Consider the following 25000-nt stretch of genomic DNA (forward strand, 5'->3'; position numbering starts at 1 on the left):
AGAATTAAAGATTGTGGAAAGAATTATGTTAATTCAATGCAAAACATGTAAAATTCTTTAATATTAGTATTATCATTTGGGGTTTAAATCACCGATTTCATGACAAAACCAATATTAATTTATGCCAATATTACAAATTCTGCAATTTTGATTCAAAAGCCTTTAATTAAATATACAAAGAAATTTACCTTTTTCCCTATAGTCATCATGTAGGACTTAGCTATAGTATTGTTGGACATTAAGACTACTTTATCCCTTCTTGCTGATGTAGTACATTATTATTATTATTATTATTATATTAGTTCAAAATTAGGCCTTACAGCCTAAATGTTCTCAGCAAGTACCAACGTAGGTGTATTAAAAATAAAGGATGTCTTCTTTTTTGTTTTCTTTTTTCTTTTTTTTGGTTTTGTAAACTTCTGGTTTCAACTGTAAATAAGTTGTATACTACATCTACAACTTTTCTCAGGACCTGTAAGTATTGCAGAAATTTGCTTTAGAGAATTTTTTATGTACAATCCAAAATTTTGTATAGATGCCTAGCATTTGACTTGCATTGTATTTTTAATTTCTTACATTATGGCTTTTATTTGATGTGTTTTAGTTTCATTTTATATGCTTTTTCTTTTTGAGCTTTTTATCTTACAAATTCTGAAGTATTCCTTTGTTTGAATAATTTGTTTTTCCAGGCACCTCAATGAGTATATTCCTATTTAGGCTTTAATTTCATATCATTACAATATATCTATACTGTGAAAACATGCAGTGATGAATTACAATACCACTATTTGTAAACTCAGTATTTAGCAGCTCCAAAGCAATAATTGAACTCGAAGGATTTGTAAATATTTTTGCTCTTTTCTTCATTGAAGGGACAAAACGAGCTAGTAATGTGTAATTTTTCTTGATGGATATTTAATGTTACCATTTTAATTGTAAATTGGGCCAGTTTAGTTTTGTCTAAAGATCAAACTATCATATTTCATAACAATGTATTTAAGAAAATGCATTCCTTTGTTTGGAAGAAGAAAAAAAAAGGATTTTACCGGGTATCTGTAAACATTTTGCAGCCCAAATAAAATTTTACAGAATTGGTCTTCTTTTTATTTCATACTTTTTACACATATTTGAGCAAAGGGGTACTTATCTCATTTTTTGAACCACGGGGGTTGCTGGAGCTAATCCCAGCTATCTCCGGGCCAGAGGTGGCCAGCCGATCGCAGCGCACAATCTGCTCAATAATACGTTTTGTGTTTTTCATTTTGCAGTTACAAACATGTCTTTATCCCAATACTGACACTATGGTGTTGATTATTTCATGAGTCGTAAAGGACTAGTGGCTCGTAGTGAAGTCGTTTTTGGTAGATTAAATAACATCACCATAGTGTTTAGGGCCTAAACACTATGGTGATGTTATTTAATCTACCAAAAACGACTTCACTACCAGCCACTAGTCCTTTACGACTCATGAAATAATCAAACATACGGCCCGCGGGCCGGATCCGGTCCGTCTGGTGGTTTGGTACGGCCCGAGGAAGAAAGCTGCATTATATAAAAAAAATATGAATTTTCTTTATAATTTGTAGTTCTTGTATTATCCACTAGGGGCGCAGTGTTTTAGTACGTGCAGACAACATGAATTGACATTTATTTATGTTCTTATGTTATTCTCTTGCTCATAATATATTGTTCATAATGTAAAAGGAACATTCTTTTAAAAAACATTAAAATAAAATATTTAGATTTTTTTTTACTTTATAAAATGGATTAAAAGAACTGGATTAAAATCTCCAAATATTATTTTATTTATAAATCTAAAACAAGTTTATTTTAGATTTTTTTTTTAAATATATTTTAAGAATATACAATAAGATTTTTTTAACTAAAAACACAAAAAAATATTTAAAAATTAAAATTATTGATTTAAAAAGGGGAAAATCATGAAATGTAATATACATCTTTACCCTTCATTTTAATTTGATCCTACAACAAAGTTGGCACTCATGATTTACTTTCCTGGGCCACACAAAATGATGCGGCGGGCCAGATTTGGCCCACGGGCCGCCACTTTTGGTGCTCGGACGTTTGGTCGCCGGTCAAATGGTGACAGAGAGTTTACTATTGAAACCAGCTCTCCAAAATATATTCATGAGAGAGTTTAATGTCTAAGTATTGTGTATCCAAGAAAATACGATAAGCGTAATAAATATTGTAATACATTCTACATAATTGTATCTATGGGTAATTTTGGTCAGTTTTTAGGTTAAAAACACTTCAACTAGTCAACTCCAAAGGAATACTAACTCCTTTGAAGTCTTCACCTTGTCCTTGCTGTCATTAGTAAACAACCAGTGATCCCATTTTTAAACAATGTTTTTTTTATTATCGTACACAGGACAAAATTGACATTGGCATGATGTAATAGTGATTAGAAATATTTTTTATGTTGATTTCAGATATTCTCACAGAATACATGTCATGCACAGAAACTAAAAACACAAAAAAACTAAGAATGAAATGGAATTTTAGTCGTTTTCATTTTTGTTTGATTTCCGTCCTGAAAATGTCCGCCTGTTCTTCTGGACTTGAAGCTGAAAATCCCCAAAAAATATATATAATTTAGTACCGTCACCCTTCACCAGTTCTCACCTTCAGTACATCACATTTTTTATATTAAGTATCCAAATCAAGAACATTAATAAAATTGTCAAAATTTTCGAAACTCGCAAGTGGATCCTGAATTCGGATACAGTATAGATGTGCTTCAATATATATGTATGTGTATGTATATATATATATATATATATATATATATATATATATATATATATATATATATATATATATATATATATATATATATATATATATATATATATATATATATATATATATATATATATATATATATATATATATATATATATATATATATATATATATATATATATATATATATATTTCAGCAACACAGTTACCTATTTATATATTTATTCATGTATTTATTTATTAACTTACTATTAAGTACCTATTTGTGTATAATGCCTTTCCTATTCCTGCATCCTCACCCTCTTCCTATTGCAACAAAGAAATTTCCCGATTACGGGATGAATAAAGTTATCCAATCCAAGTGGAAGATGGGATCAGAAATGGCAGAAGTGAGGGCCTTGCTTCTTCTTTGGCGTTAATTTGGGTAGAACTCAGCGCTGAAGAGGAATTGATATTTCATCGCAGAAGAATGACGCACCAACTAATATAAAAAGGATAATGTTTTGTCTTTTCTTGTTTTGTTCCGATTGAATATCGCATCAAAAACTGCTGCTATGATGTTTTTACCTTTGCTCCCTCCAATATATGGGGGTCTTTCTGCAGTGCATTGTTTAGCCCCTCCTCCGAGTTGAATCCTACCCAGCCGAATCCTCTGTGGAATCCAGTTTCTTTATCCTGTCAAGGTGTAAAAGTCAGACTCAATACCAGGGGTGTCAACCAGTAAACTCATTGCAAAATTACATAGAACTAACAATAAGCCCACTTTTTTCCTTTGTATTAGTCACTAATACTAATAATTAGTGCAAAGAATGAGTAAATTATCAAAATGTTTTTTTAAAGAATGTTCCTTTTGCATTATGAACAACAATATATTATGAACAAGAGAATAACATAAGAACATAAAGAAATGTCAATTCATGTTGTCTGCACGTACCAAAACACTGCGCCCCCTAGTGGAGAATACAAGAACTACAGATTTTAAAGAAAATTCATATATTTCTATACAATGCTGCTTTCTTCCCCGGGCCGTACCAAACCACCAGACAGGCCGGATCTGGCCCGCGGGCCGCATGTTTGACAACCCTGCTCTAGAATAAAGGAAGGCATCACTAAGAATGATATGTTTATGTATTCCTCTATGGAGCTACTTACAAACGGGAGGAGACACCTTTTAACTTGCCCAAATTGTCCAAAGTACTCCTTCATTTCTTCTGAAAAACAAAACGTTCCAAACATAATGATTAAAAATAAGCACAGTGGTATCTCTACTTCATGTGGTGTGGAAATCATGATATATACCAATTGTCAAGTCTAAATTCTTAAAGTCATTTTGTTGATTATTTTTCACTAATCTGAACCGAAAGTGTGTGTGTGTGTGTGTAGATTTTTTGCGAAGTATTAGGAGATTTGACTCATATTTTGAGAAAAATTATGAAATGATCCGATTAAAAACATGACATTAATTATTTTTGCATCACCGAAAACCGGAAGTTGTTCAGGGTCCGCAGACATCAACTTTTGGTGAAATTAGTACAGTGTGAAAAATAAAAATTTGGAATAATTTTTGATGTTTATGTGATCCCTGCTGATAAAACTTTGACCAGAAAAGCTATTGTTAATATTGGCAACTTGGTTTTAAATTAAAGGATTTTCAGATGGCGGTGTCGCTTAAGATATTTTCAATTAAAAAAGTGTGCTGCAAAAACCGTTGGGAAACACTGGATTAATGAATAAAACACTTTTGCCTATACAACTTTTGTGCAAAAATTTAACCAGAAGTTGTATATTGCTTAATGTTATATTGCACAATATTTATTATGATGAAAATGAATACATTCACTAATATGAGCTATTCCTTATTAAATAAATCAAACTCAACAACTAACCATAATAGAGTCCGTGTTTTCTCTATTTATTGCTACAACAAAAAACATGAACATGATTATCTTACTTTTCAATTTTCAAGGGTAAATGTCATCTTTCCCACAGCATTGAATGTTGCATAAGGTATAGCATAAACACACTCGGACGGGGCATGTTGCCATAATAAATGAATAGGTTGATTAGCTTGATTAAATATTTTTAATAAACAGTTTAACTTTTTTACAAAGAATTCTGTGGTACAATTACAGTTTGGAACTCATGCGGGAAAATTATTGTGGTAGCTTGCAAAGGTGACTGCAAAAGAGGAGGGTGGCAATTTGAAACATTTAGAACAACAAACATGAAAAACGACACATTTAAACGAATAATACATCTAAATAAAACATCAACTTACTGCTAGCGATTGTCCATGGAACCTTTGAAACGAAAGCCTCAAACACCTTTTTAGAGGGCGCCGCCATATTTCGATCTGAGATGACACGCCTTTCACATAGGAAGCAATATACGACTTCCGGGTTTGTTTTTTTTGCACAAAATTAACATATGTAGAATTATACCGCATCTAAATTTTAACATTTGTATTTTTCATTTTTGTTATTTTTTCTTACACGTCATTTAATAAAAATTCAAGTTGTGGATATGTGTGAGTCCTGACAAATACTGCTTCCCTACTTTGTGGTCGCTGTGCTACACTAACTTTTGACGTAAGAAGAAGAAGAAACCAAAACATGGCCAAGATGGCGACCTCCTTGGTGGAGACTGGAGAGGATGCTTTCAGAAAAATATTCAAGCTGTACAAGAGAAAAAACCCTCCGCCGGATTTTTGCGAGGTTATTGACTTTTCCAAATGCGGGACGAATGAAAAGGTATTGTTTGTTTTTTTTACACCAAACTACGTCGTGGAGCGTTTTAAAACATTCTTACCTAAAGAAAGAAATATGTCATCTAAATGTCATCATTATTCTGTATTGTTTTTATTTTACACCATGATAAATGTTCAGTTGTAACATTTACATAAAATGGGGAAACACTTTGATATCAAGAAAAATATTACAGGTTATCCTCAAATGAGGACAGTGGGTTAAGGATATTTTCAATAAAGCTGCTCTTTTTGCACAAAAAAAAGAAATATATGGAAATCACCAAGAAGAATTAACTTTAATCTTTTAGTGACAGGTTCTCATAATCGCTAATTTTGGCCGTGTTATTGTTCTCTTGTGTTCATGCTGTTAGCCATTATTGCTAACCAAGCTAAAAACATTTCCTAATCATCTTCTTCCCCCGAGCGTTGGTCTGGAACTAGCATTCATGTTGCAACAGCGCTCCATTCTCTGTTGTGGCCACGCGGTGTAACTGCATTTTAAATTATCTAATATCTATCGGAAGTTTTTATTATTATTGTTGTCAAAAATTATATCCCAGTAATTATCATCATCGTTTTATCAACCCACTATCCCGGCCAACTGCAGGTACTAGGCGGGAGACACCCTAAATTAGTGGCCAGCCCATCGCAGGAGACAAGGAGACAGACAGCCATTCACACTCAAACCGAGGGGCTATTTAGTGTTCAACCACGAAACTAAATTGATTTTTTGGGATGCATGGTAGGCTGGTTGGACACTTGAAATTGCCCCTATGTATGGGTGTGAGCCCGAATGGTTGTCTGTCTCTTGGTGTTGTCCCCCGCCTCGTTCCCGAAAGTCAGCTGGGATAGGCTCCAGCACCCCCTGAGACCCCTGTGATGATAAAACGGTTCAGAAAATGAATGAATGATTTTTTTCATTTGTATAAATAGTTTTTTGGCAGGTTATGCAGCAGCTTAACATGTCTACTCAATGTGACAGATTGTTCCAGTGAAACTAAATCCAGCTCTGGTGAGTGATGAGGATGCTGCCAAGGTTGGACTACATCCTGTCAAAGACTGGAGAGCGTTCAACTTGCAAGGCTACCCAGGTAACAGATCAAGATTCTTACTGCAACCTCAAGATCAAGACAATACTGAGTAGCTAACTAAAACCTTTATATTATTTACAAGCAGGAGGGTCCGGCTTCGCTGGTCCCACCTGCTTGGACAAGGTTGTTATTGCACGTGTTTTGGTAATCTATTTGTGTAAGGAGTAGCACAGTGGCTAATCCACATGTGGGCAGATCGCAATAAAAGATGAAAGTGGTAAAAAATGAACGTGATGGGTGTGTAACAAATGAAGGGAATAGACAAAAGTTCAGGTCGGATCCGCGTGGAGTAAACGTTAGCCTCGATTGGGTCCAGCGACCATTTTAGAGAACATTTTAAACTACTAAGTGCATCGTATAGTTTTGAAAATATGGTAAGTCTAGTTTCCCAGCCGGCGGCGATCGAGGACATTTTTATTCAAAGTTAACTGAACGTGCGGATCATTATCATGTGCGGGAATACTGCTGCCTGGATTACTAGTGAAGTCAGGTTTAAACAATTTCTTATCCCCCTGGTTTAAAAAAACAGAAGAAAGTCTTGTGTTTTTGACTGATTCGTTCCGTTTTTTAAGTTATTTTGCTACCTGACATGTTTCCATCCCAGGCTTAGTCGGGCAAGTACAGTAATCCTTCGAATATCGCAAATAATGTAGACCAGATATGGCCACAAGAGGACAAAATGAACTTAATAATAATATAATTGTATACTGGATGAGCAACCAGAAACCCTGGATCACATAAACATTCACGAACTTTCATCCCAAACGTGAAGCTGTACCTCGCTGAAACAGCACCCCCCACCCCCCCTTCAAGGACTTGGACTGAATCTCCCATTAAGCAGTTTTTTTTTTTTTTATAAAGCGGGGAGGACCTATTTTCCCTGTGAGTACAGTATTTAAAGTATTTCTATTTCTATTTATATAGATTGAAAATTGCAAAAATTGTGAAGGTAAATAGAAGAGCACTCACTGTTATTTAGTATAACCATTTACTATATATTTAATTTTATATTTCCGTGATGACTGGTGAGGCTGTTTCTCACCTCCCCTGACTGCATGCCACTGGGAAAATGAATTAATATTGTGTATGAATAAATTGTTATTATTTATGCCCGTTTTGCTATTGTATACATTGTGTTTTTCAGGGTTTATATTCATCACTAACCCATTTATCCGTGGCTCGCAACCCTTCTGGATTCGACAGTGTTTGAAGATTTATCCACAGAAGCCAAATGTCTGCAACCTAGACATGCACATGTCTACCACTGATACTCAGGACATCTGGGCCAAGAGTGTACCCAACCTCAGGTGAGGCAAGAGTACCTAACTGTTGCAAAGCGTACAAAACAAGCAAGATGTTTGAAGAAGGGCCTCGCTTTAAAGCATGACTAAAAGGCAAAATGAACCTCTTATTGAGCCAAGGTTTTTTGCCAAGAATCTTTTTCACCCAAAATACAGAAAATGTTACAAAAATAGGTTATAACTTTTCAAACTGTGTTCATAAACATTTTTTCGACCCTCTCTTTATCTTAATCCAGATTCTCATCTCATTTTCTGAACCACTTTATCCTCATTAGGGTCTCGAGGGGTGCTGGAGCCTATCCCAGCTGATTCCTGGCCAGAGGTTGCGGACACCCTGAATCGGTGGCCAGCCGATCACAGGGCACAAGGAGATGGACAACCTTGCACGCTCAAAGCCATATCTAGGGGCAATTTAGTGTGTCCAATCAGCCTACCATGCATGTTTTTGGAATGTGGGTGGAAACCGAAGTGCCCGTAGGAAACCCACGCAAGAGAACATGCAAACTCCACACAGGTGGACGTGACCTGGATTTAACCCGGGACCTCAGAGCTGTGAGGCCAACCACCCGCCCCACCAGGCCGCCCTAATCCAGATTAGATTGCACAAAAATATTTCAGTCCAAAATCTAGGCAATTCCGCTCTGTCAAATACTAAATAACAATGAAAATGTTTGACATCGGCGTCACAGTTCTGAAATTAAGGGTTCAATGCCAGGTTCGTACCCTCCTCTACAGAGTTTGCATGTTCTCTCCGGGTAGTCCGGTGTCCTATATACCAAAACATGCTAGGCTGGTACAGGGATACTCTAAATTGCCCTTAGGTTTGAGTGGGACCATGAATGGTTAGCAGCCCCATGACCCTTGTGAGGATAAGTGATATGCAAAATGAATAACTTGTTAGTACAGTTTCTGAAGACTTTTACATTTTGTTATGGTATATCTTTTTGATAAATATCACAATAATGATTTTGGAAATCCTTTTTGAATTTTGTATTTAGTTGTACTTCAGTTAGAAAGAGAGAGCCCAGAACCCTGCTGGAGAGGCTGCGCTGGGTCACCTTGGGTTATCATTACAACTGGAATAGCAAGGTAACTGATTTTTCAGGCGGATTATTTGTTCAATATTCCTGTGGCTGTTTATTTAATTTTCCTCTTTGTTTTGAAGTACAGTAATATCTCGACATACGAGTGCACCGACATACGAGCAATTTGAGATAAGAGTAAAATTTCGAGCAAATATTTATCTTTAGATACGAGACAAATTTTGATATACTAGCATACAGCGGACGCGAGAGGCTGCTCATAAGAACATCATGGGCACTGTCTTTCTGGCCCCAACTCCCTCGTGTAATGTCTCTACGAGCACTGGGCGGAGCATCACATTTTTTCCCCGTGTTTTTTTTGCATTAGGTAGTGCAGAATTAAGGGAAACAGTAGGTCCAAAGCAAGCCGGTGCAAATACGGAAATGCATTTACTTTTTGGCACGTGTTCGTTGTGAGACAGCCAATGAGACCCCAGTAGAGTGTAGAGCAGGGGTGTCAAACTCCCTTTGGTCTGCGGGCCGAATACAGCTTAATTTGAGATCACGCGGGCCGGACCAGTAAACTTATTGCAAAATTACATAGAACTAACAATAAGCCCACGTTTGTCCTTTGTATTAGTCACAAGTAATACTAATAATTAGTGCAAAGAAAGAGTAAATTATCAACATGTTAATTAACAGAATTTTCCTTTTACATTATGAACAATATATTATGAACAAGAGAATAACATAAGAACATAAATAAAGTATGTGCAATTTTAACAACACTTTTACACAGTTAAACATATATTTAAGTGTGTTGTACATAAAGCTGATCACAGAAATAGTAACAATGTTCCAAAAACATTTAGTACCAGCCTTGTGGAACTTAAAAACCCTGTTTTTCAACATCTGGAAAGCAATTTGAACAAATGAATAACTCACAGCAATTATGTTGTCTGCATGTACTAAAACACTGCGCCCCTAGCGGATAGTACACGAACTACACATTTTAAAGAAAATTCATATATTTCTATGCAATGCTGCTTTCTTCCCCGGGCCGTACCAAACCACCAGACAGGCCGGATCTGGCCCGCGGGCCGCATGTTTGACAACCCTGCTCTAGAATAAAGGAAGGCATCACTAAGAATGATATGTTTATGTATTCCTCTATGGAGCTACTTACAAACGGGAGGAGACACCTTTTAACTTGCCCAAATTGCATTTGCATTTTAAAAGCTTTCGTAACCTGAAAATGTCATACCTAGAGGCATTCGTAAGTAGAGGTATGACTACTTTGTTGCAGGCAAATGCATAATAAAATGAAATAAAAGCCCTTACAGCTAGTGTCACTTCATGTGGAGGGGCTAAAAATAATGAACTAGAGGGTAAAAATATTTTGAAGGCCAGTGTTGTACAGTAACCACCCTAATAATGAAGCCACATTCATGGACCATCTGTAAAATGTTTCTTTGTTGCTTTTTCATAGACCTACTCTTCAAATCACTACACTCAATTTCCAGCTGAGCTCCAACTTTTATCTTGCCAAGTAGCAACTGCTTGCGGCTTTCCAGGTTTCAATGCTGAGGCTGGAATCCTCAATTACTACAGGTCGGATTCCTCTTTAGGAATCCATGTGGATGAATCTGAACTCGATCATAGCCGACCATTGCTGTCTTTCAGGTACGGAAATAGAGTCAGGTGAAAACACTATTTCAATTGTATATAGAAATTGTATGTTCTTGTGCTAATACAGTAAAGAAAGTAACCCTGTAAATGTTTTGTTTAGTTTTGGCCAGTCGGCCATCTTCCTCCTTGGTGGTACTCAAAGACAGGACGCTCCAATCGCCATGTACATGCACAGTGGGGATCTGATGGTCATGTCTGGACAGAGCCGCCTTCTTTACCACGCCGTGCCTCGCATTGTCCAGGCAGACCAGGATGTGGCAGCTCTTGGGATTGATCATTGGAACTGGCAGGGCAGTGCTGGGGTTGAGCAAGTTTCGGAGAAGGACTGGGCTGTATGCTCCAAATACATTCACAATTCAAGGATTAACATTACTGTAAGACAAGTGTTTGGTGAGGGGCATAGCTCCCCAGAGACACCTCATCTTCCTGGCCAGAAAAAGGAAGATCAAACAGAAGAAAAACCTTTGAAAAGAAGATGTATAAGTGACCAACTTCCAACTAAAGTATTTATTTAAAAAAAACTATATAATAATAATATGGATACTTTGTTATGTGTGGAAGACTGTTCTATGACAGCGTGAATTATTTTAAATCATAAATAGATATTTCAAATATAATTATTTTGTGATCTTTCAAAGAAATATCTCATTTTCTGAACTGCATTATCCTCACTCGGGCCGCGGGGAGTGCTGGAGCTTATCCCAGCCAGAGGCCAGCCAATTGCAGGGTACACAAGGAGATGGACAACCATGCACACTCACCCATACCTATGGGTAATTTTGAGTGACCAATCAGCCTACTACACATGTTTTTTGGAATGTGGGAGGAAACTGGAGTACCTGGAGGAAACCCACGCATGCCCGGGAAGAACATGCAAACTCCACACAGGTGGACCGACCTGGACTTGAACCCAGGACCATAGATCTGTGAGGCCGACACACTAATCACTCGCTCCGCCGGGCTGCCTTCAAAACTCAGTTTTTTAATTTTTTTTTTTTTTTGGGGGGGGGGGGTAAATTCTTTGTTTTATTCCTTGTTTTTCAAATTAATACATAAAAAACAAATTAATACATTTGAAAGACATAGGTTTCAAAAAATAATTAATTCAAAAAACAACCCCAAAAATAATTTAATTCCAAGAATGGCCAGGGCTTTTAAAAAAAAAAATAAGGGTGAAAGCAATAAGCTTCCGTACATTTCCATATAGTCTTTTGGCATATTTGTCGGGAATCCACTCAGGTTATGCGATCGAGTACGTGACTAAACGACAATCTATTGGTTTTGCCTGAACCCCGACGTCCCAGACCTAACTAATCACGTCCAGTGTGATGATGAAGGACTTCCTGGTCAGCAGTACTCTCAAAGGGAAAAATAATACGTGATATTTCATGTATCTATTGTCATGTCATGACATCATTAGGATTTTAATATTTAAAAAAAAATTAAAGATAACGCCCTTCTATTTAAACTCGTCACCAACGCAATCACGTTGTTTGGCTAGCGACCTAGCGTTAACGATTGTTGTCTATTAGCAATGTCCGCTTCTGCAGGATGCTCTCCGGCGGGCCACAACTCGGCCGTCGGACCCGGTTTGTCGATGTTTCGATGGCTAGAGGTACTTGAAAAGGAGTTTGATAAAGCGTTCGTGGACGTGGATCTGCTGCTTGGAGAAATAGACCCAGACCAAGTGGACATTACGTACGAGGGGCGGCAGAAAATGACCAACCTTAGCTCTTGTTTTGCTCAGCTGTGCCACAAATCCCAGACTGTTTTCCAACTAAACCACAAATTAGAGGTTCGTAACTCCCTAATGTTCCTTTTTTTCTAAACACAAATTGTTCACAGTTACTCTGAGCTGACAAGTTTGTTGTCGATATATTTATGCTACCAATAATTTTCGAATAGCTATTAATTCAATATCCCACTTACACAAAGTGGATTTTTGGGGGTTAAAACAAAATGATAGGTATTAGGTGGCCACGGTGGTTTGCGCATTGACCTAATAGTTCTGGGGTCAATCCCAGGTGGGCACTGTTCTCATGGGCTTGCGTGGGTTTTGTCCACGTATTCCGTTTTCCTCCCACTTTCCAAAAACATCAATGGTAGGCTGATTGAAGACTCCAAATTACCATATTTTCTCGCATATACGCCATATTTGCAACTCAGAAAATGATGACTAAATCAAGGGTGTCTTATACGTGCACAAGACTTGGTATACTTTTAGTCACCAGTGGATCTCACCAAAATAACATTTACTATTTGTTGATTATTTTCTCTTTTTTTGCAGTAAGAAAACCATTACTGGATGAATTGATTCCTTATGATATTGACCCTAATTATTTGCTTTCGATTCATAGTCAGTATCTCAGAAATACCACCTGTGATGATTTTTCTTAAGATTTTCCCATCAAAGTGACATTTGTACTCCCTATTAAAACCATGAATATGGAGGTGAAAATTGTGAATCAGGGGGCGGATTATATGTGAGAAATTGTAAAATCCAATGATTTTAAGGCCATTTTAAGGTTGCGGCTTATACGTGAGATGAATTATATGCGGGTAAATACAGTACCCCTAGGTATGAGTGTGAGAAACTTGCTAAAGAGATCTTGATCTCAATGGGTTCCCATCTGGTCAGGTAGCTACAAGGACAGAGCTAAACAGCCACATGTGGCTCTAACAGTGGTTCTTCACCTTGTTGGAGCTACCGATCACCACCAGTTTCACATGCGCATTCACCAAATCCCACCATTTTCATATGTGCATTCCCCAAATCCCACCAGTTTCATATTCACCAAACCCTACTTTTGTGTAAAATAACATGATTTTTTTTCGAATTCAAGATACAATAATACCTCGACATACGAGGAATTTGAGATATGAGACCTCACAGCTCTGTGGTCCTGGGTTTGAATCCAGGTCACGTCCACCTGTGTGGAGTTTGCATGTTGTCCCCGGGCCTGCATGGGTTTCCGCCGGGTACTCCGGTTTCCTCCCACATTCCAAAAACGTGCATGGTAGGCTGATTGGACACTCTAAATTGCCTCTAGGTCTGGGTATGAGTGTGAATGGTTGTCCCTTTCCTTGTGCCCTTCGATCGGCTGGCCACCGATTAAGCGTGTCCCCGCCTCTGGCCAGGAGACAGCTGGGATTGGCTCCAGCACCACCCGCGACTCTAATAAAAAAAAATGAGATGAAAGGAGAAACATTACGAGCACATCCATGAAGTCTCTCTATTTCTCTTTCTCTCTCTCTCTTTCTTTCTCTCTCTTTCTCTATCTTTCTCTCTCTCTCTTTCTCTCTCTCTCTCCCTCCCATTAGCGAACTCTCCGTTGTAATGAATAATGCCTCATTCTATTATTAAACGTCATAACCACTTGTTATTTTTTACTATGTTAGTAGATAGTTAATTACAACCAATAACAAAGTTTTTTTCTTTTGTAATATCCTGTTTTTGGTGTTTTTTTCAGAGGGTGGGAACAAATTAATTTGTGTTTAGTTAATTTCTACTGGAAGAAGTTGATTTGAGATCAAAGTAAATCCGATAAGATCACAATAAGATCGAATCTCAACGTATCTCTCAATATAAATTCCTTGCAGCAACGATTGGCCAAGCAATGGCACGAGATCATCTGCAGCCTGTGATGGTCAAGCAGGGCCTGTTAATAAATTTCTAATGTTAGTCTTATTGTATTAAAGAATTCTGTCTTTTGTTGGAGAAAGTAGTTCAGAACTAATATGACTCAACACAACCCAGCATACAGAACAACATTGTGTTAACTTTAGCGCTTCTATCAATCCTTCCAGGCCCAGCTGTTAGATCTTCGCTCTGAGCTAACTGACGCCAAAGCAGAGCGGGCCGTCGTCGAAAGAGAAGTACATGACCAGTTGCTTCAGCTTCACGCGCTCCAGCTGCAGCTCCACGCTAAGCAAGGCCAAGCTCCAGACTCTGACGCCATCAAGGACCGACTTGTAAGTAGCTAGTAGAATTTTTTTTTTTTGGTGACTTGAATAGTGCTTTACATCCATCGTAAGATTAACTGCCATATTTCCATTTCTCTGTAATTCATCAAAATCTCTCTGGATGTCTGTCTGTCTGGTTTTATTGCAAGAAAAAAAATTGCAACTTCGTCAAACTTACTGGGACTGTGCATTTTGGGATTATGAAGAACATGTTTTAAGTCATTGTTTAAATTGAGCAATAGGTCAAAAATACTTTTGAAAATAAGGCTGCCCTATTTTTTTGGTGAAAATATCGTAATAAGGGAATCATTAATTGCACTCCTATTTTCTCAATTGCCAAAAATACTTGATTACATTATCGTGCAGAGTAAGATGCGAGGAAGGAATTTGTGAATGGTGGTTAAATTTCACTTCTTCTGCGCTGAGTGCCTCCCATTTCAGCGTCGAAGAAAAAGCGATCCCCTGACTTCCGCCATTTTTCATCACTTGTCTTTTGCTTGCGAGTTCCTGCATGAATTTGAGCATTTTGATTAACTTTTAAAAAATATTTAACATAAAAAAAATCGTGATATACTGAAGCTGCAAATGTTGAAGCCACGAAGTGGTGAAAGATCTTCTTCTCCCAAAAGTTTGAGATCCAGACCAATAGGGCTTTCTCCTCCATAACGATAATTTTATTACTATTGGTTACCACTTGCTTGTCCTTGGGAAAGGATATCATTGTTGTCTTCCGAATGTTTGCTTCGTCTTTCTTTATGTAACGCACAGTAGATTCATTTTGCCGTAAGGGCGTGCTACATGGGCATACTTATTGCCCTCCTATAGCAGATCTAGCGACCTCACATTTTCACTGTCATGTTTCCTTTTTTTCTTTGGCTCATTGGATGCCTCCTTATATGGCGTAGGACGCTTATTTTCAACGCCGATTCAAAATCTTAACAAAGCTGAAATAAGCTCGCCGTTGTCTTTCAACACGAGGTAATGTGTGTGATGCGAAATGTAATTCAAAGAAAACAGAAAAAAGCAAGATGACATACTTCTTTATTATGCGGCTCCCACTTGCAAATTTCTGCGTGAATTTGATATTTTAGGAACATTTCTTATTTGTATACTTAATATAAAAAATCTGCGATGTACTGAAGCCACTAGTGTTGAAGCCAGGTTTTCTGAGTCATTCTTTATCTATTCTGTCACCTCCTACCAGTTTGCCATTGGTGACGCTACCATAAGGCCATAGACATAAACATAGCTCCTAGGGCAGGGGTGGGCAAACTTTTCGGCCTGGGGGCCACATTGACTATAAAAATTTGACAGATGAGCCGGGTCAGCCCAAGATACGATACATATAAAAAACTGCATCCGTTAACAGTACATATGGAACATAAACAGGAAAAAAAGGACTAAAGTATTAACGTACTCATCACTCATTAAAGTAAAAAGTACAAAGTAAAGTAAAAATGAATGTATTAAGAAATATTAAATTGTAATTTAAAAAAAGATAGAAGGGCTGTAAAACACGAAAAACATATAAGATTGGACAGAGCTACTGCCACTGGCTTCCGCGTGACGGCGCCATCTTGGGGAAAATAATACATTATTTGGACAACGTCGGCGGGCCGGATCAAAAGGCCTAGCGGGCCGGATGTGGCCCGCGGACCGTGGTTTGCCCATGTCTGTCCTAGGGTCATTGGGACACATAAACCCCACCACAACGTTAAGGTAATGACTCATCGGGGGAGCTTTTAAGTTAAGTCCCAATTTTACTGAGCTCTGGTGAAAAATGTACTGAACATTTTAACTGGCCCCTCGGCTGTTTGTTCAGTCAGTTCTTATCATCATAGACATAGATCTTCCATACTGTGCATCCTCAAAGGGGTTGCGGGGGTAGTCGGAGCCTAACCCTGCTCACTTCGGGCAAAAGGCAGACTACACCCTTGACTCGTCGCCAGTCAACGGCACAAAAAGATAACAGAGGACATCTACGCTCACAATCACAACGCCAACAGCGGGAATCGGCCCGTGGCTGTCCGCACCAAAGTCACGACCAGTCAGGGTGTAGTCCATCCACCTTTATTTCTCAGACGGATAGGCTCCTATACAATGTGGTGCTAATCAAGATAAATGGTGTTGAAAATTAACGAACGAATATTTGCCTGAATAATAACACTATAAAGAACGGAGAAGTTTGTGACAAGCGCACGTCCAGTACTAACATACTGCCTGTTAATAACCACAAGTGTTTCCAAGCAGGTTCTTTCATACAGATACATCTTGTCATTTCTTGATTGAGCTTCAAGCATTCTTTTACCTTGTCTTCACTTTTCTGTCTATATCGAAATCTGAGAATCATTAGAGTGTCATTTAATACTATTATCTAAATCCTGACACGTGATTTGAGCCTTCCTCTAATCTGTGATTTCTTCTTCTTCTTCTTCTGCCTCCTTTCCACTAAAGCCTGCACCAACACTGGAACAGATGGTAAGTTTGTACTGTATGTTTTTATTATGATAAGAAAATAGTATTAAAGCGCTTTGAGTCCCCCCCCCCCCCCCCTTAGAGATGTCGATTCGATGATTTTCTTCAAAATACCAGAAATCTATATAAAAATAAATATGGACACATGGTGAGAACAAGTGATTTCTGAAGTGTTGTTTTATTGGTTTCAAATAATGTGTATCTATATGTAGGTTCTTAGGTATCTAATGGTCTGGAGACAGGATGTCTGTGGAATTTACGATCTTTTGTGGGCTATGTAGGGAAAAACAAGTATCTGGCATTACATAACTAAATCAGTTACCCATGTTTAAAGGGGACGGAATGGTGTTGAGGTGGGCAAGGGAAGATAGCACATAGTTCTCAACTCATCACCTTGCGACAGGATATGACTGGAGTGACACCCACTCGTTCATTTGCATTTAGTCTTAAAAGTGGACTTGGGTGGGACGTCTTGGGAGCGTGGCCCTCCATCCAACCCGGAAGTCACTGAAGGGTGGATGGAGAGGGGGCCAGGACTGGTTTGTATTGTCTAAATTTTCTCTGTGTTTATTGTTCTATGTTCTGGTTCATCATGTTTTATTGTCTTGGATCTTGGATGGAAGGTTGTATCTTCTTCTGTTCACTTGAGAGAATTAAAGAAATTGCGAATAGAAGAGCTAGCTGCCTAGCTGTTCATTGCAGCACACACAAAACATAGCATCTTTTTAAAATAAATTATAGGCAAAGACTCTTTTAGTCCTATTTTTGAAGTTTTTGTTTTAGGTGAGCTTAGTGTTAAGTCTGTTGTCGTCGCAAACCGAAGCCCAAGGTTGTCTCTGCTTTTTGTTTCGCCCCTACCACTATATAAGTCGGTCGGTTTTATATTTTACTAAGGATCCATTGCGCGCTATATCCCGGTATCACATCACACAATTCTCGCATCGATTCAAATTCTGTCTTAAACGATCTTTGCGTCTTAAACGATGTGTTTTGGTGAGGTGGCTGGACTAGAGCACGGATAGACATTGCCCTGCAATCTACCAGGATAACTGCATAAAAGAGTATACTGAAAGCTGGGTTTGTTGACCAGCGGACGAGTGCTGTTTCCCAGCTCAAGTCCCATGTCAATTTTTACTGCAGTCTAGTCCATAAATAACCAGTATTGCGTAAGTGAAAATACCTCAGGATTTTTGCACCTATACGTTATGTGGCACAATTATAAAGGTTTATTTTTTCATTTCATTTTCTGAACCGCTTTATCCGCATTAGGGTTGCAGGGGGTGCTGGAGCCTATCCCAGCTGACTTCAGGCCAGATTATTTTACAAATAAATGAAAAACACTTTCCAATTCCACTATTATTTTCACCATTCATAGCGGATAATCAAGTTATAATCACAAATAAGCATTTGTGAAACCTCAAAAAAAAGAAAGAAAAAAAACCTCCCTGACTAATACCACCAGCCTTCTTTTAAATAACAAATCCTCACCTTACTTTCATAGAAGGAATCAGTCCCCTTGCTTCAGTCTTGCTTTTACAACATCCTCCTTCCAATTTCCTATTCAAAGCAGTGTAATGTTTACTGTTTTTGTAATTTTCTTGAGCAGCGCCATCTTAAAAAAAAAGATGGCGGAAGCTGTAGCAATAGTGTGAATGTCGAAACATTTAAATAGGAAATAATGTACTTTCCTGAAATGTTTGCTTCAAAAAATAATTTAAATTATAATTTTTGGGGGATTTCCGAGGTTTAGGGAGGTTGTCCGGGTGTTTGCGTTGTATTTCCGGGTAATTTCGGGGTACTTGTAAGCTCTGCACATGGTACGGAAACCTGGTAAAACAAACTGCTAACAGTATGAACACTTCTCAAATGGGATTTACAATTTTAAATCCTTACAGTCATTGATTCATCGTCGTAATATTAAAAAAAATTCAATGTCTGAAACAATCGATTCCATTCTTCTTGAGCAGCTTTTCAAAAAAAACTTTACCCATATTACCCTATAAACTTGTCGAAAGCTATTTGGAGAGGGCTGTCTTTTGTAAAAGAAGGTAAATTATCGCCATCTGGCGGACAAAGACAGGTTTTTACATCTCCCATTAAACATAATGGCTGCCGAGGGAACTTTCACTAGCAGAGGGGTGTTTCACCAGGATTCGTGTATAACTTGAATTTTTCTTCAGTTTTTTCGCACACAAAATGTTGCGCGTTATACTCGAAAAATACGACAAACAGTATGGAAGATGAACGTTGGACTATACTACCTGTTTTGTTGGGATAAGTACTTCTAATGACTGGTCGGTGCATTTACTATGACTATTTAATCTATGTAGAATGTGCATAGTCAGCTTTAACTGTTTTTCACTTAGTAAATGTATACAGTAATAATATATTGAAATAATGCCTTATAGCAGGGGTGTAAAACTCCCTTTGGTCTGCGGGCTGAATACAGCTTAATTTGAGATCAAGCGGGCCGGACCAGTAAACTCATTGCAAAATTACATGGAACTAACAATAAGCCCAAGTTTTTCCTTTGTATTAGTCACTAGTACTAATAATTAGTGCAAAGAATAGGTAAATTATCAATGTTTATTAACAGAATTTCCCTTTTACATTATGAACAATATATTATGAACAACCTTTTACCAGGTCAAGGTGGTTCTAGTTCCGCCGCAGTGTTGCTTTCATGTTGTCTGCGCGTACTAAAACACTGCGCCCCCTAGCGGAACTACAAATTTTAAAGAAAATTCATATTTTTTTATACAATGCAGCTTTCTTCCCCGGGCCGTACCATACGGATCCGGCCCGCGGGCCGTAATTTGACACCCATGCCTTATAGTATGATTAAGAGTGTTTTGGTGATATGAATAATTATACAGCGCAACCCATAATTCACGAAAAATCAATTGTTCCTTTTAGTTTTTAGTCCTTCATGCCAAATGTTTCACGTGTGTAGGCGATTGCTTAAGATGCTTTTTTTTTGTTTGAATGATTCTTATGTGATCTGGGCATTTTAGCAACAGGAGCTGGAGGCCAACAAAAAGGAGAAACTGGCAGAGGCAAGACTTCAGGCTGATGTACGACTTTATAAGAAAGAAAATGAAGCTCTTCGTCGACACATGGCGGTGCTACAGGCTGAGGTGTATGGTGCTCGACTGGCTGCAAAATACTTGGACAAGGAACTTGCTGGCAGGTAAGAAATTGAATATACTGTATTTTCACGACTATAAGGCGCACTTAAAAGTCTTAAATTTTCTCCAAAATAGACAGTGCGCCTTATAATACAGTGCACCTTATAATACAGTGCGCCTTATAATACAGTGCGCCTTATAATACAGTGCGCCTTATAATACAGTGCGCCTATAATACAGTCTGCGCCTTATAATACAGTGCGCCTTGTATGGAAAAAATGTCATTTGTTGAGGGTGCGCCTTATAATGCGGTGCACCTTATAATACAGTGCGCCTTATAATACAGTGCGCCTATAATACAGTCTGCGCCTTATAATACAGTGCACCTTATAATACAGTGCGCCTTGTATGGAAACAATGTCATTTGTTGAGGGTGCGCCTTATAATGCGGTGCGCCTTATAATACAGTGCGCCTTATAATACAGTGCACCTTATAATACAGTGCGCCTTATAATGCGGTGTGCGCCTTATAATACAGTGCGCCTTATAATACAGTGCACCTTATAATACAGTGCGCCTTATAATACAGTGTGCGCCTTATAATACAGTGCGCCTTATATGGAAAAATGTCATTCGTTGAGGGTGCGCCTTCTAATGCGGTGCACCTTATAGTCGTGAAAATACGGTAATGAAAAAAAAAAATGAAAATCAGACATAGGCATTGTCGTCATCAATGACTTGACAAAAAGCCTAGTAGTCATCATACCCTCAGCAGCGTATGACGAAATTGTATAGTGCTTCTCCACATGTTCGTCTTCCCAGGCCAGACACATTTATGACATTTATTTATGACATATTCATACTTGTTAGCTCTCCGCCTTGAGCGCCATCAATCCAGCGACTGCAAGTTGCCTCACCGATGCCAACAAGAATAAGATGGATCACTTACCTCTCACAGTCTTTATACTTACCCTCCCTCAGTCAGCCTGTGGAAGGCAGATCTGCGCCAAAACGACCTTCCTGTTACTTCATTTCGACTTGACTTAATTTCATAGTAGGGATATGTGTAGTCGTCACAATGTCTGTGTCGGTAATGTCAGTGTATACATTATAAATCTCAACTTTTATGCATATAGAGATGGATTAAAAGGGGTCCTGTAAAAATGAATGATTGGCAAGTCAGAGATCGGACAATCCTGTATCTTTTCCTGCTAAATGAAGCAAACCAAGAACGTTTTTCCTCCTAGGGTGCAGCAGATCCAGTTACTGGGGCGTGACATGAAAGGGCCGGCGCATGATAAGCTGTGGAACCAATTGGAGGCTGAAATCCACCTTCATCGCCACAAAACTGTTATCCGGGCTTGCAAGGGACGTAATGATCCAAAGAAACCGTTTCCCTCACCTGTTGGACATGTGGGTGGCAAGTTGCTAACTTTTCTAATATACGTATTCCTGAAGAATTTTGCTAGATCTTGCTTGATGACTTTTGTAGAATCCAGACTTGTTAAAGAAAACCCAGGGAGTGGGACCAATCAGGAAGATTTCACTCATCAAAGAGGACCATGAGGGTCTTGGTATTTCCATCACGGTGAGCGCACAAAACCAGAACCATTGACTTATACTTTCACTTATATATTCTGAATGTTCGCAAACATTTGATAGAAATTGCTAAATCCAAACAATTTGGTTTCCTAGTACAACAATATTGACCAGCAATAAAATACAGTTGTGTAGTAAGGCCCTGTGTTTATTTGCCAAATTACATTTCATTTCTACTTTCGACATTTTGATACTTAGTAACATTTTAATACAATAGTTACCTAGATACTGTTAAATCAAAGATGATAATTTTAACATACTTTTTAAGTATATTTTAATATACCTCTATATACTTTTTAAATACAGTGTTCCTCACTACTTTGCGCTTCAGCTATCACGGACTCAGAGCTTCGCAGTTTTTTTTCAGGAAAAAAATATATAAAAAATGTAAAGATATTAAGTTAAAATTATTATTAAATTAATGTTATAATGTTATGGGTGGGATAGAGTTATGTTTTTTCAGAGGGTGGAACAGATTCATTTGTATTTAGTTAATTTCTATGGGAAAAATTAATTTGAGATACGAGTAAATCGATACACGAGCTCAGTCCCGGAACGCATTAAGCCCCTATCTCAAGGTATTACTGTAAATATGTGTTTCTAATCTGAATTTATATTGCACAAATAAACTGAAAACACTATTAATTCGCTTAATTGTGTTTTCATACAATGTAGAAATAAATATTTCTAATATGATGCGACTACACAAACATCAAATTAGACTTTTTGCAGCAAATAACAAGATTAAAAATGTTAAAAATGGAAATCTTGATTATGGAACCCTCTGAATTTCTTGTTCTTAGGGTGGAAAGGAGCACGGTGTTCCTATTCTTATCTCCGAGATTCACCCGAGCCAGCCTGCGGACAGATGCGGAGGCTTGCATGTTGGTGACGCCATCTTGGCTGTCAACAGCATCAATCTGCGGGATGCTAAACACAAGGAGGCTGTCACCATTCTCTCGCAACAGGTAAATGAACCAAATACAGTGTTCCCACGCTACTTTGCGCTTCAGCTATCGCGGACTCAGAGCTTCGCAGATTTTTTTTTAGGAAAAAAAAAAATACAAAATGTAAAGATATTAAGTTAAAATTATAAATTACATCATTTTACAAGAGGTGGAAACAAAATATTCAATATGAATTAGTAATTGCATCAAAGAAATGGTCAATAACATGGTGAGAGTTCAGGAATCGCATTGATGACGTCATGGCTGTTTACAGGCGCATCTTCACCACCCAAAAAAACAATGTTCACAACTCCCAATAACGATGTTTCTTACGTGCAAAAAAACTGCAGAAGATCCTCCATCCGGACTACTATGATGTTTTTGCTTGGTGGTGCTTTTGTGCACGTGTTATACGTTTCTTTAAGCATTTTTGAAGGGGCACGCCTACTTCGCGGAAATGCAGCTATTGCCGGGAGTCCCGGTCCCCATTAACCACGATAAGTGAGGGAACACTATACACAGAAAACTTGATCCGTCTTCTTAAGTGTGTTTCTTGTTCATGCCAGTCAGGACAGATAGAATTTGAAGTAGTGTACGTGGCTCCCGAAGTGGACAGCGACGATGAGAATGTGGAGTATGAAGATGACAACGGGCATCGCTACAGACTCTACCTGGATGAACTGGAGGAGAATAGTACAGCGCCACCTAGTGGCAATTCAACAGCAGCTTCAATAACGGGTATGTTCACAATTACAGATGCTTTGATTAACCATATGTGAGAAATGTGTCACTTTTTGGTGTTAATGGGATCAGCTTCCACGCTTGTGTTTAGGAACCCTTTTTGCATTGATAAAATCTCAAGGCACACCGCCATCTGAAAATCTTACTTTTGAAACACTGTATTCTGTGTTACCAATGTAAATTCATTCTCATAAATGTGTTATCAACAAAATTATAAAGAATTTTTCTAATTCTTCACACCAACCTTACGTTGCTAATGGTTGAAGTCTGCGAATACCAAACATCTTCCATCTTGCGGCAGTTTAGCCTCTTGTAGTGCTTTATCTGAATCCAGCCAAAACTCAATAAACATTTTATATAAGACTGCAGCTACAGCTGTGACACATACAGAAAATATCATATATACTGTATTTACTACCATTTAAGCCGCTTTTTTTGGACCAAAAAATGACTGAATCGAGGGTACGACTTATATGCGCATAAAAACGTGACATGCATGAAACTGCCAGTTGACGACGCCATGACACAATGACGCCACCACACAATGACGCCATGACACAATGACGCCATGACACGATGACGCCACGACACGATGACGCCATGACACGATGACGCCACGACACGATGACGCCACGCCACGATGACGCCACGACACGATGACGCCACGACACGATGACGCCACGACACGATGATGCCACGACACGATGACGCCACGACACGATGACGCCACGACACGATGACGCCACGACACGATGACGCCACGACACGATGACGCCACGACACGATTATGCCATGACGCCACGACACAATGACGCCACGACACGATGACGCCATGACACAATGACGCCACGACACGATGACGCCACGACACGATGACGCCACGACACGATGACGCCACGACACAATGACGCCATGACACGATGACGCCACGACACGATGACGCCACGACACGATGACGACACGATTACGCCATGACGCCACGACACAATGACGCCACGACACGATGACGCCACGACACGATGACGCCACGACACGATGACGCCACGACACAATGACGCCACGACACAATGACGCCATGACACGACGACGCCACGACGCGACGACGCCACGACACGATGACGCCACGACACGATGACGCCACGACACGATGACGACACGATGACGCCACGACACGATGATGCCACAACACGATTACGCCATGACGCCACGACACAATGACGCCACGACACGATGACGCCACGACACGATGACGCCACGACACGATGACGACACGATTACGCCATGACGCCACGACACAATGACGCCACGACACAATGACGCCATGACACAATGACGCCATGACACAATGACGCCATGACACAATGACGCCATGACACAATGACGCCACGACACAATGACGCCACAATGACGCCACAATGACGCCACAATGACGCCATGACACGATGACACGATGACACCATGACGCCATGACACCATGATGCAAGACAATGTGGCCGATACGGCCATTGTTTTCAAAATAGAGAAAAGTC

General features: G+C 38.8%; 4 protein-coding genes across 7 annotated transcripts in view; 3 read left to right on the forward strand and 1 right to left on the reverse strand.

Moving 5' to 3' along the window:
- The window catches only part of lbr (lamin B receptor), an 18514-nt gene extending 17423 nt beyond the window's left edge, over nt 1-1091 (forward strand). For both annotated transcript variants that reach the window (XM_077711558.1, XM_077711559.1), the window contains one exon: nt 1-1091. This exon is cut by the window's left edge and continues 627 nt beyond it. The gene's annotated coding sequence lies outside the window, so the exon portion shown is untranslated.
- A 1264-nt stretch (nt 1092-2355) lies between these two features.
- Nucleotides 2356-5153, reverse strand: slirp (SRA stem-loop interacting RNA binding protein). 2 transcript variants are annotated; one of them, XM_077711524.1, is made up of 4 exons: nt 5048-5153; nt 3922-3980; nt 3337-3444; nt 2356-2591 (listed from the first exon to the last, which is right to left on the reverse strand). In XM_077711524.1, exons 1-4 carry the CDS (start codon nt 5112-5114, stop codon nt 2526-2528), a joined length of 300 nt encoding a protein of 99 aa, XP_077567650.1. In that variant the 5' UTR covers nt 5115-5153; the 3' UTR covers nt 2356-2525. The 2 variants fall into 2 exon arrangements, with proteins under 2 accessions (XP_077567650.1, XP_077567651.1); XM_077711525.1 differs by lacking the exon at nt 2356-2591 and adding an exon at nt 3010-3250.
- A 50-nt stretch (nt 5154-5203) lies between these two features.
- On the forward strand, nt 5204-11235 carry alkbh1 (alkB homolog 1, histone H2A dioxygenase). Its single transcript, XM_077711531.1, has 6 exons — nt 5204-5519; nt 6498-6606; nt 7751-7913; nt 8906-8996; nt 10419-10612; nt 10719-11235. Exons 1-6 carry the CDS (start codon nt 5382-5384, stop codon nt 11131-11133), a joined length of 1110 nt encoding a protein of 369 aa, XP_077567657.1. The 5' UTR covers nt 5204-5381; the 3' UTR covers nt 11134-11235.
- Nucleotides 11236-11900: 665 nt separating this feature from the next.
- Nucleotides 11901-25000, forward strand: part of gopc (golgi-associated PDZ and coiled-coil motif containing) — a 14393-nt gene continuing 1293 nt past the window's right edge. The window contains exons 1-8 of one of the 2 annotated variants that reach the window (XM_077711572.1): nt 11901-12413; nt 14426-14590; nt 17036-17059; nt 20071-20246; nt 21432-21597; nt 21677-21772; nt 22587-22751; nt 23297-23468. In XM_077711572.1, the coding sequence (XP_077567698.1) occupies nt 12153-12413; nt 14426-14590; nt 17036-17059; nt 20071-20246; nt 21432-21597; nt 21677-21772; nt 22587-22751; nt 23297-23468 (1225 nt within the window). In that variant the 5' untranslated portion in view covers nt 11901-12152. The remainder of the gene's footprint in view (nt 12414-14425; nt 14591-17035; nt 17060-20070; nt 20247-21431; nt 21598-21676; nt 21773-22586; nt 22752-23296; nt 23469-25000) is intronic. The other variant, XM_077711573.1, reaches the window with a different exon arrangement.

The sequence above is a fragment of the Stigmatopora nigra genome, unplaced genomic scaffold, assembly GCF_051989575.1.
Source record: "Stigmatopora nigra isolate UIUO_SnigA unplaced genomic scaffold, RoL_Snig_1.1 HiC_scaffold_26, whole genome shotgun sequence".
Classification (NCBI taxonomy): domain Eukaryota; kingdom Metazoa; phylum Chordata; class Actinopteri; order Syngnathiformes; family Syngnathidae; genus Stigmatopora; species Stigmatopora nigra.

Bases quoted from the DNA above. Each gene is read 5' to 3' on its own strand.
- slirp (XM_077711524.1), bottom strand. From the start codon at position 5,114: ATGGCGGCGCCCTCTAAAAAGGTGTTTGAGGCTTTCGTTTCAAAGGTT. The intron at 3,981-5,047 runs GTAAGTTGATGT...TTTGTTTTTCAG, and splicing joins TCCATGGACAATCGCTAGCA to AAGAAATGAAGGAGTACTTT. The intron at 3,445-3,921 runs GTAAGTAGCTCC...ACACCTTGACAG, and splicing joins AAAGGTGTCTCCTCCCGTTT to GATAAAGAAACTGGATTCCA.
- alkbh1 (XM_077711531.1), top strand. From the start codon at position 5,382: ATGGCCAAGATGGCGACCTCCTTGGTGGAGACTGGAGAGGATGCTTTC. The intron at 5,520-6,497 runs GTATTGTTTGTT...TCAATGTGACAG, and splicing joins AATGCGGGACGAATGAAAAG to ATTGTTCCAGTGAAACTAAA. The intron at 10,613-10,718 runs GTACGGAAATAG...TGTTTTGTTTAG, and splicing joins CGACCATTGCTGTCTTTCAG to TTTTGGCCAGTCGGCCATCT.